Raw genomic sequence first — 11,798 nt, 5'->3', positions numbered from 1 at the left:
TGTGTGTGTGTCTATATGTGTGTATATACATGTGTGTGAATATATATAGTGTGTGTGTCTGTGTGTATATACGTGTGTGTATATACATGTGTGTGTGTCTATATGTGTGTATATACATGTGTGTGAATATATATGTGTGTGTGTGTCTATATGTGTGAGTGTGTGTGTGTGTGTGCGTGCGCATGTACAGTCAGTCCTCCACATTTGCGGCTTTGATTATTCATGGATTTGATCAGTATGTCCTCTCTAGGAATCTCTAGGTCCTCCAGCGCAACTCTGTGGTCAGCTTCTGCTAAAAGTTGCATTGAAGGACCTAGAAATTCCTAGAGAGGACACTTCTCTAGGCATTTGTAGGTCCTCCAGCACAATTCTAGGTTGACCATAGATATTGGCCATAGAGTTGCTCTGGAGGACCTAGATTCTTAAACAGGTGTCCTCTCTGCTAAGGAAATAGTGGTTTCGTTAGTCACGATTTTCCCACTTTCATGGGGGTCCTGTGCCCCGAACCCCAGCGGATGTGGAGGGTCCACTGTATATGCATGCAGATGTGTGTGTGTGCGCGCGCATACACATGTGTGTATATCTGTATGTGTGTGTATATATGTGTGTGTTCATACATACACACACATATATTATTTTGTAATACTATTTCAGATATTTGACAGAGAGAAACAAGCAATATATCCACAATTTGTGAATCTCTCTGTGTGTGGCTATATGCAAGATAGATAGATAGATAGATAGATAGATAGATAGATAGATAGAATCTTTTATTTCCCGCTTTTAATAGGGTCCTCTGGCAGCAAATATACATTGAGTAACTAAATAAAACAATAGATACATTGATCAAGAGAGAGAGGGATGAACAATGTACCACTGATGGCTCTCTGTATTTCGTCTTTTGTATTGTATTGTACTTATATTGTGTGTTATTATCCTTAGGTTTGAGAAGTTGGAAGTCAGTTACAGTGTCTCTTTAGTTGTGCTGATTTGGTTTGTGTTTATTGTTTGTTGTTTTAATTGTTATAGCTTATATAGGAGGAAGGAGTTGGAGGGTTATTGGGGAGCAATTTAGGGGCTCCACACCGGATCAGGGCTGCGGCAACTGCACATCGCAGCCCCGATCCAGCGTGGAAAAGAATGGCAAAACGGCGCTCCTTTTAGTGCCAGCAAAAGGCGCCCTTGCTGCAGCGGCAGCGGCTTTTTGGCGCTCCTTTGGCGCAGAGTGTCTAAATGCTGCGCCGATGGAGCACCGTGATAAACTCTTCTAGAACACTTATGATCGGCTGCTTTAGTATTTTGGAATCCAAGGGCTGGCATGGAGATGAGAAAATGGTCTTTTTCTCCTTCTCCTTGACTCTACTTGGTCATTGGCTTCACAGAACGAAATGTTGGCACCATTTGTACATCGGTGTCTCCGCAGGGCCTTGCTTCAAGAGCTGCTAGACAAGAGATTATTTAGGACTGGGAGATACATCAGCAAGAGTAATGACAACAGTAGTGTCTAGTACACTTTTGTACATATATTATATACCTCCCACTCTTTCAGGTTATTTGCTTCTTGCTGGACGTTGGCAAAGCTTCCGAACTTTAAATCCTAATGCTATCTTGGTATTAGGTATTTAACAATAACCCAGTAAGGTATATTTATGTATGTCATATCCAAGGCAGAGTTTTTGTGATTTTCTTACCCGATTTGTCTTCAAATCAGGTCCTGGCCCTCTGAATGTTGTTGGACTCCATCTCCTGTCATTCCTGACTTGGCTGAGGCTGATGGGATTTGGAGTCCATCAAGAGTCCAACACCCCAGAGTCCAATATTCTCCCATTTTCAGATCAGAGGCAAGATTCAAAGCTGTTACCTTTATCATCTCTGCCTTCTGCTAAGTTTGTTCAGTTTCTAGTTTTGGAAAATCAGGAGTAACAATACAGCCAGCTCTTCATATCCATGGATTCTTTATCCGTGGATTCAACCATCCATGCCTTGAAAGTATTTTTAAAAATTATAAATTCCAGAAATCAAACTTGATTTGCTGTTTTACAAAAGGGGCACTATTTAACTATGCCATTGTATTCAATGGGACTTGAGCACCCATGGATGTGGGGTCCTGGAACCAAATCCCAGGGGATACACCCACCGTACTTACTGTTTGTCTGTTATTGATCAAGTATTTTGCTTTTAAGAGACCTTATATTACAGTAATGCAACCACTGTCCTATTCAGATTAGGACCAACTCAAGACATTTTGCCACCTGAGGCAGAGAGTAAGATGGCAGCTGGAGCAGGCTACTGAGTATACAGCTGCTACCTCCCAGCATATGCTGTTTGAGGTACAATGGTAGCTCCACATTTGCTGGGGTTAGGGGTAAATGTGTAAAAACCACCAATAAAAAAATAACCACAACTATTATTTTTACTTAAGAGAACACCTCTCTCAAAATCTCCAAGTCCTCCAGTGCAACTCTGTGGTCAACATCTGCCAGAGGTTGATCACAGAATCAGGCTGAAGGACCTACAAATGCCTACAGAAGTGTTTTCTCTAGGAAAGTCTAGGTCAGTGATGGCGAACCTATGGCACGCATGCCAGAGGTGGCACTCAGAGCCCTCTCTGTGGGCACCTGTGCCGTCCCCCCAGCACAGAGTTTGCCAGAGTTTGTTACTGGAAAGCCAGAGGGACATGGCACTTTGCAATAAATAAGTGGGTTTGGGGTTGCAATTTGGGCACTCGGCCTCTAAAAGGTTCACCATCACTGGCCTAGGTTCTCCAGCATAACTCTGTGGTCAACTTCTGGCAGAGTTGTGCTGGAGAACCTAGAGATTCCTAGAGAGAACATATGAATCAAATAAATCAAATCCGCAAAAGTCAAGCTGGAAACTTTGAGGTTCAACTGCACTGTATTGCTCTGCTTCATGGCAGGACTGGCCCTGTATATGATAGATCAGACATTATTAAACAGTACAGTGTAGAAAAAGTAGGGTGGAACCTAAAGGAATACATGTTTTAGACTTATTCCTTTTTGTACCCACCCACTTTTCCTTCCGCCTGCCTCCACCATTGCTTATTATTATTATTATTATTATTATTATTATTATTAAAGTTTGTTTATATAGTGCTGTCAATTTACACAGTCCTTTACATAGTGAAAATACAAAGTACAAATCAATGGCTCTGTATCTCGGTTACCCTCCATGAGAAATAGACAAAGCATCCAAACATGGATTTTGAATTTGTAGATTTAACAGATGCCTTCCAACGTCCAAAGGTCTGTTCTGCAGAAGATGTGACAGCCTTGTTCGCTGTTGTTGGATGGTATTATAGCCAAGGGAAGCAAATTTCATAACCTTTCCACCCCTTGGAAACACGGGCAACTAGTGGGTCTTGTGTCATTGAAGTAGGGAATCCACTCCAGATTTGAATACAAACTTAAACTGATCTCTCCAAGGCACTGAACCCTTTCCCCCAGGTAGGTTCAGCACCTTGGAGAGCCCCTTTAAACTTAGCTTTAAACTTTAAACTTGGAGTTGATTTGTAACTTCTGTGTATTTGGTCCAGTGGGTAGGGAAACCCTAAAGAAGGGGCTGTTTTCACTAGGTTTGAGGAAGAGCTGGAGAGGAGACGCAGTTGCCAGCAATAACCATTGGGCCCTTTTGACTTTGAATAAGGTATTTGAGAGTGGCATCCAAATGTTGCCGTACAACTGAGCAGCACAGGCAAAAGAGACTTGCATTGGCACTTCGTGGGGTGCATGAAACTTTTGGCACAGTGTCACATTTAATATATAATTTGTTGTATTGTTAAATATATATATTGGGACATTGCGATTTTGTTCGCAAAATTCAGTTATAGTTTGTCCCTTAGAACCCAGAAAGAGGTACAGATTCACCATTCACCACCCACCTGCCGCATCTTGAAAGTATTTCAGCAAAGACATTGGGCGCAGAGCATGATGTACTGGTTTGAGTGTTGGACTAAGAGTACAGGAGACCAGGGTTTGAATCCACTCTCAACCATGGAAAGCCACTGAGTGAACCTGGGCAAGTCCCACTCTCTCAGCCTCAGAAGATGGTCATGACAAACCTCCTGTGAACAAATATAGTTTATGTCATTTAACAAATCTAACTTTGAAAATCTAACTCAAAGACTTCAACTTATGTCTGCCTTATGAATGAGAGACCTCCAAGCTACCCTCTCATCAACAGCCCTGCTCAGCTCTCACAGATTCAGGGCTGTGGCTTCCTGGGTTGAGTCTATCCACCTGGAATGTAGTCGTCTTCTTTTCCTCCTGATGTTTGCCTTACCAAGCATTATCATCTTTTCTAGTGATTCATATCTTCTCAGGATTGTTGCATTGTTAGAGAAACTGACACACAAATTCCTCCTTGCCCAAAGTTACTTAAGACTCCATGGCATTCGTTTATAACAGTGGTCCCCAAACAGTGCCCTTTAAGAGATTTTGGACTTCAGCTCCCAGAAGCCTCAGCCATGTTGGCCAATAGTCTGGGATTCTGGGAGCTGAAGTCCAAAATCCTCTTAAGGAACACAGTTTGGGGGCCACTGGTTTATAACGTAAGTGAAAAGTACATCCATTTATAGCATATATGATATGAACATTCATGTGGTTCAGCGACCCACTATTGAGCCACATGATGTTCTGGAAGCTATCATGATAACCACTTTTTGGACACCATTTTTGGTAGTATTGTCTGAATATACTTTGAAACATGGGATGTTCTCTGTGGTAGGGATGGTGGGTATGGGGATGCAAGCTACAGGAAAAGAGATTCCACCTCAACATTAGGAGGAACATCCTGACAGTAAGGGCTGTTCAACAGTGGAACACACTCCTTTCTCGGAGTCTAGTGGAGTCTCCTTCCTTGGAGGCCTTTAAGCAGAGGCTGGATGGCCATCTGTCAATGGGGATGCTTTGATGGAGAGTTCCTGCATAGCAGAATGGGGTTGGACTGGATGGCTCTTGCAGTCCTTTCCAACTCTATGATTCTATCATTCTAGTGTGTAAGCTCTTAATAAAAATATCTTTTAAAAAAAATTCTTCCTTCCCCAAACTCATTTCCTTTCTCCTTTCCTTTGACACCCCCAGGACGCCGTTCTAAATGCTTGTTACCGGGGCTGCCGGCTGTTTTCCATCTGTCATTTTGTGGATGCCACTGCCGAGCTGAATGCAACCAGAGCAGAGTGTGAATCAGGTAAGAGAGCATCTGCGTGTCCTTCCTCAGGCTTCCTGTCATCCTCCCTGATTTTAACACTTTCCCCTTCCCCAAACAGACACACTTCCTGCTCAGTTACACTATCCAGAGCACCTTTTCTACTTAGCGTTGTCATCTCTCTGGTGTTTTTCGGAGCTTCTGCTACAGATTCCCACAGACAGCATGAGATAATGCAAAGTACAGGTGCTGACACCATGTTTGCCCTCTCCCACCTCCCCGCATCACATCTTCCAAAAGTAGGCAAATAGATGGAAAAGAGATTTTGGGGGTCTTTGCTCTGATGATGTTAAATTCATGTCATCGGTTACTGCAAGCTTACTTTACAAGCTCCAGGTTGGAAAGTGTTGCTTACACTCCAAGTAATTTCCAAGACCCTAAGGTGAACCTATCCTGAGGAATTCTTGGCAAGATTTGTTCAGAAGGGGTTTGCCTTTGCCTTCCTCTGAGGTTAAGAGAGTGTGACTTGGCCAGGGGTTGAAACTCTGGTTTCTCAGAGTCATAGTACAGTGTGCAAGCCACTATATCAAGATAGTTTCAGTGTTGCCATCTCAGGACAGCCATGGCTTCCTTTATTGAATCAATCTACCTGTAATGGTGTCATCTTTTTTTTCTGATGCCTTCCACTTTACCCAACATAGTTTTCATTTCCATTGTGTGTTGTATCATCTCATTATGTTTCCAAGTAGGACAATCTCAGCTTGTTCATCTTTGCTTCACTTCAGGTTCGATTCACTCTTTTGAGGTGCTTATAGTATCCTCAGAATTTGTCCAGCAGGACATTTCACATTTCAAAATTTCCTAGTCCAGCAGCAGCTTTCAAATTCCCAATTTCCTAGCTGCTGAGTGCATAAGATGGGGCCCTTGCAGCATGAACAGCCTGTAGCTGTGCAACTTATTCCCAAAGGCGGGAAGGCAGGCCCCATCCTTTCTATGCTTCCAGGGGGCAGCTAAGACTGCAATGTTTCATATGACCTCCATTCCTTAGGTGTGGCTACTCTGGCTTTGTTAACAGTACGTGTCTTTAAAATCTGTTTTTAAAGAAATTAGTTGAGGCTTGTTTTTAGATAATGTTTTTACCAGTATGTATTAAAAGTTTTGTATCGTGCTTCTGTCCATTGTGCATTGGCTTTGGGGCCCTTTCAGGCTGAGAGATGATAACTCAACTGTATGAATCGAATGGGTATTTGTGTAGGGGCTGATGGTCAGTTTTTCTCTTTCCCCTTATGGACTATCTCCTCTCACATGTGTAAAGGTTGAATAGAAATTCAGCCCACCAATTATTTGAAATGTTTATATCTTAATTGTCCGTTAAAAATTGTGGTTTAGTGGTGGTGGGGCTTTGGTGGAGGTGATAGAAAGTGGTGTTCGAGGGCCACACACAGCTCTTTTATAATTAAAGTGATTGATTAATAACAATACATTAATTAATCATTAATTTCAAAACTTATACCCAACTGTTTCTTCTTCTTCTTTTTCTCCTCCTCCTCCTTTCTCTCTCTTTCTGTCTTTCTATCTGTCTGTCTCGGACACTGAAGCCTGCATGGAAGCTTACATGGGTGGAGAGGAACAATTTGGTTGTATGTTGGGATGCAGGACACAGTTGCCAGTGACAGAAAGTATGGAAGAAAAGGTAACGGTTTCGTGTCTTCTGACACAGAAGATGAAACAGAAAACAAGAGTATACCTCAGTTAATAAAGTTGATGTGTTCCTGGGCATTGTTTCTTTTAACAGAAAATTTGGTACCAGAGATAGAAATAGGTATTAAATTCTGATTACAAATGAGTTTCACATTAACCAATTATAACACTTTTATGATTACCCTGCCTATATCCTGTGGAGTCCTGGGACTTGTAGTTTGGTGAGATACTAGCACTCTCTTGCTTTGTTGTTGTTATCGGCCTTCGGGTCACTTTTGACTTTTGGTGAACTTATCACAGGGTTTTCTTGGCAAAATTTATTCACAGGGGATTTGCCATTGCTCTCCTCTGAAGCTGAGAGAGTGTGGCTTGCCAAAGGTCATAGTTTGTATGGCTCAATGAAGATGCAAACCCTGGCCTTCCAGAGTTCTACGCCAGTGTTACTCAAACTTTTTACCTTTGGGACCACACTGTACATCTAAATGCAGATGTCATGTGTACTATATGACATTTTAGAAGGAAATAACATTGTTCAAATTAGAGCAGTTTTGTTTCAGTAAGTATTTAAGGCAATACATGTGTAAATTTTACACATAAAAATGTTTGAGAAGAGGAGGGAGGGCCTCCAAATCTTGCATGCACACACACACAAACACACACACCCTTCAGCAACCCCCCCCCCAGGTTCCACCCCACTGTTCGAAAACTACTTTTATAAGACAACACTCAAACCACTGTACCATACTGGTTCTTAAAAATTGTGTTTTCTTGCCAAGATTTATTCAGAGGAGTTTTGTCATGGTCTTCTTCTGAGACTGAGACTGAGACAGTATGACTTGCCCAGGGTCACCCAGTGGGCTTCCACAGCTGCACAGTGCTTTGAACCAACACTTAAATCATACACCATGACAGTTCCCAGTGCTTCAAAGTGGACTTTGACCTATAGTGATCCTTTCTTTAGCTTTTCCTGGCTAGGTTCGTTCAGACGACGTTTGCCATTTTCTTCCTCAGAGGCTGAGAGAATGTGACTTGCTCAAGGTCATGCAATGGATTTGCATATCCGAGTGAGCATTCATAGAATCATAGAATCCTAGAGTTGGAAGAGACCGCAAGGGCCATCCAGTTCAACCCCATTCTGCCATGCAGGAACTCCCAGTCAAAGCATCCCCGACAGATGCCCATCCAGCCTCTGTTTAAAAACCTCCAAGGAAGGAGACTCCACCACTCTTCGAGGAAGTGTATTCCACTGTCAAACAGCCCTAACTGTCAAGAAGTTCCTCCTAGTGTTGAGGTGGAATCTCTTTTCTTGCAGTTTGCATCCATTGCTCTGTGTCCTGTTCTCTGGAGCAGCAGAAAACAAGCTTGCTCCCTCCTCAATATTCAGACACTAGTACATCCCAGAGTCCTGGTTCAGTACCCAAACCACTACACCACATTGACTCTCAGTTCACTCTGGCAAAGAATACAAAATACTTAACCAAAAAGCAAATCCTGTATGGTGCAGTTAAAGTGCTATAAAGTGCTACAGTTGTAGAGATGTGAAGGAGACCAGGTCGGGCAGAAGAGGAGCATTTTTTTGAAGAGGATCAGAGAGGAATGGTTGGTGGCGTTGCAGGGACAGAAAGGGGACAAGACACCCATCTTCTGAACATTCAGGAAGAGAGTGAGCAGAAGCCCAGGGCTGGGAATACTTTGTGTGCCAGTGACTTCACTTTACACCTGTTCCTAGAGACAGAAAGTCTGAGTGTGTGGGAATGGCTTGCATGGCAGTGCAGCCTTTCCCATATTAAAAAAAGGTCTGGAAAGTGTGGGTGGGCATCAGAGACAAGAAGGAGGGTGTAGTGATTAGAATATAGGTGAGGAACCTCTTTTAACTCAGGACCAAATTCAGATTCAGAGAAGATCTTGGCAAGTGCATTGATGCGGGGAGAGGGGCATTTGCATTTCTGCTAAAGGCAAAAGTTATGAGACCTAAAATACCATCCTATTTTAGCTTAAAGCCCCCAGTGCTAGTAACAGAGGCTTAGAACAGCATTTCCAGAATGCTTCTGAATGCTTGTTCCAGAATGGGGGGGGGGGGAATCTCACAAAAGCTGGGAAACCAGCAGATTAGAACAAAAAACCGATGGATTCAAACGATAAGAACAGCTATTTCATCTAGATATTTGGAAGAACTCCTTGATGGTAAGAAAATAAGAATCAGACAAATACTAGTAACAATAAAGCCAGTCGAGATTTTAAATATTTAGAACAGAATTTGAAAATACACCAGTAGAAGATGAAGAGGTTCCACGTAAACATTAGGAAGAACTACTTGACAATAAGAGCTGTTCAGCAGTGGAATGTACTGCTTTGTAAAAGGGTTACAGGTTTTTAAACAGAGGTTGGATGGGCATCTTTCTGGAGTGCCTTAGGTTGCTCTTTCTGCATGGAAGGGGTTGGAATAAATGACTCTTGTGGTGTCTTCCAACTCTATGATTCCATGGAAAACCACACATCAGTTGTGTCCTGGGAAGGGGGCATGACATTCTGTGGAGCCACAAAGCCTGGATTGGGACTTGAGGAAGACTGTATTTGATGATGTCTGTCCCTGAGTATGAGTCTTAGAATGAAACACAGGATATTATTAGCGTTCTAGTCCTGAGTGCATCATAAACTCACTGGCTGGCCTTCAGCCAGTCTCTCATACACCTAGGTATGATGGAATATATAGTATTTGTTTGTGTTTTAACATTTCCAGGATACATTTTGATGTGCTGTGTTGTGATACTGCCTCCTTGGACTCCATGGGCCCAATTGTAAATGAACACTGTAAAAACAATTGCAGTTTAAATCCATCTTTAAACTCAATAGTGACAGCGTAACATATTCCATATTGACATCAGTGTGTGTACGGTCTCCCAAAGTCTGTCCTACTGTAGTTGTGTGTTCTTGTTAACAGGCAAAGTAAGCAGCAACTGCTAGAATCCCTTACTAAGCATACTTCAACAGCAAAACAGAGAAAAGAGGGGTGCAAATAAGCTTGCTTCAGCAGCTCCCCCCCCCCCCCCAAATATGCTAAAAAAAATTCAAAATCTTGGCCACTAAAGTGGAAATGATAAGAAAAGTGGAGGCTGATGAAATAAATAATTCAACCCTCAAAGCATTTTGCAAGAAGCCTCCAAATGGTCTCTAGAAGTTTTGAAACATTATTGTTTACTTATAGAAGGCTTACATGATCTGGTTATTTCATTTCACCTGAGCTTGTTGCTTGTTTTGGATAAAGGGTTTGTTGAACCGCTCTACTTTTTTGTGGTGCAGGTACCTCTCCCAATTCTTTCCATGTTATTCCTGCCACTGGTACCCAAATTTCTGTTAAAACGAAATGCCCAGGAACTGAGGTATACCTGTATTGTCCTTGGTCATCGTAATCTCTTTCTTCCTCCTCACTCTTCCTCTCCTCCTTAGGGCCACCCATGTTCTTTGTCATTTTTCAGGCCCAGGATTCAAAACTTGGTTTGTCCTCTGTCTTTGACCTGGTATCCAATTTTTGCAACGATATTGTCAGCTCTGCACAGAGTTTCATTTCCTCCACGTGGACTTTCTACCTTCAAGCAGATGATGGGAAAGTCATGGTGTTCCAGGTGAGTTTTGGTAACCTCTGGGCAATGGAAGGGTGTGGGGAGAGGGGAGAGAAACTGGGGAAGCAGATAGGAAATGAAGCCAAAAAAATTAGTGTGATGGCTGGAGCAGGGCAATCCCCTGCAAATGATCAGCTTAGAAATAGGCTAGGCAGCTTGTGGACTTCCAATGTTCATGGACTGTATTCCTATGAATCTTCACCATGCTGATCAGGGCTGGTGATAGTTATAGTTGTAGTTCTTTTTTCACACACACACACACACACCTTGTGCATAAACAATTCAATCACAAGTTTTGAGGAGGGAGCTAACTTGTTGTCTGCTGCTCCAGAGACTAGGATCCGGAGCAATGGATGCAAGCTACAGGAAAAGAGATTCCAGCTCAACATTAGAAGGAACTTCCCGACAGTAAGGGCTGTTCAACAGTGTAACACACTCCTTTCTTGGAGATTATAGTGGAGTCTCCTTCCTTGGAGGTTTTTAAGCAGAGGCTGGATGGCCATCTGTCAATGGGGGTGCTTTGATTTAGACTTCCTGCATGGCAGAAGGGGGTTGGACTGGATGGCCCTTGTGGTCTCTTCCAACTCTACGATTCTATGATTCTACCATATAGTACAAACAAATAATGCAATATAATACAGTAACATGCAATTCAAACAAATGCAAGCAGATGGGCATCACTACAAACAATCTAAAACTGCTCTTCAAAGCAGATGCATAATTTTATACAGAAATTACGTGTCCTTCATTTTGACATAAACCTGGTACAGACCTGCACTTTGCGTTGGTCTGGGGCCGAAATAAGGGTTATGTAGGACTGGGCGTCCATACGGGGTGCACAATGATGATGTCCACGCGGGGCCCAAACAGCACGGACGGTGTCATGCAGATGTCATCGTTGCGCGTGAGCACACCAATGGCACCCTGCACTTGCTGGGAACTGGTTCTTTTTAGGGTTCCTGGAGACCATGGTGCTTGTCTGCTGCGGCCTCCATCCACCCCTTTCTCTCAATCTGTACAGCCCCTAAATCTGTATTTTCACTTCTGCCAAATCAGTCTTGTTGTTGTTGTTGTTGTTGTTTTCTTTTCTTAATCCCGCCTTTCTCCCAACATAAGGACTCAAAGCAGCTAACAGCAAAGTAAAAAAAACAATACAATTTAAAAACAGTATAATAACATTAAAATGTATAAATATAAAATTAAAAAAACCAATTCAACAATTTAAAAAGTTTAAGCAGTCATGAATTAAAATGTAACATGCTAAAAATACAAACTTTATAATTTAAAACACACAACATTTAAATCCCAGCCATT

General features: G+C 42.4%; 1 protein-coding gene across 1 annotated transcript in view; it reads left to right on the top strand.

The window, feature by feature from the left end:
• TMEM59L (transmembrane protein 59 like) overlaps window positions 1-11,798 on the top strand; it is a 23,338-nt gene that overhangs the window by 1,194 nt on the left and 10,346 nt on the right. The window contains exons 2-4 of the mRNA XM_042441914.1: window positions 5,100-5,205; window positions 6,762-6,856; window positions 10,341-10,497. Coding sequence (XP_042297848.1) covers window positions 5,100-5,205; window positions 6,762-6,856; window positions 10,341-10,497 — 358 coding nt within the window. The remainder of the gene's footprint in view (window positions 1-5,099; window positions 5,206-6,761; window positions 6,857-10,340; window positions 10,498-11,798) is intronic.

Source organism: Sceloporus undulatus, chromosome 10, assembly GCF_019175285.1.
Source record: "Sceloporus undulatus isolate JIND9_A2432 ecotype Alabama chromosome 10, SceUnd_v1.1, whole genome shotgun sequence".
NCBI classification, from domain to species: domain Eukaryota; kingdom Metazoa; phylum Chordata; class Lepidosauria; order Squamata; family Phrynosomatidae; genus Sceloporus; species Sceloporus undulatus.
Note: the sequence above shows the minus strand (reverse complement) of the source record. Positions and strands in the feature narration are given on the sequence as shown.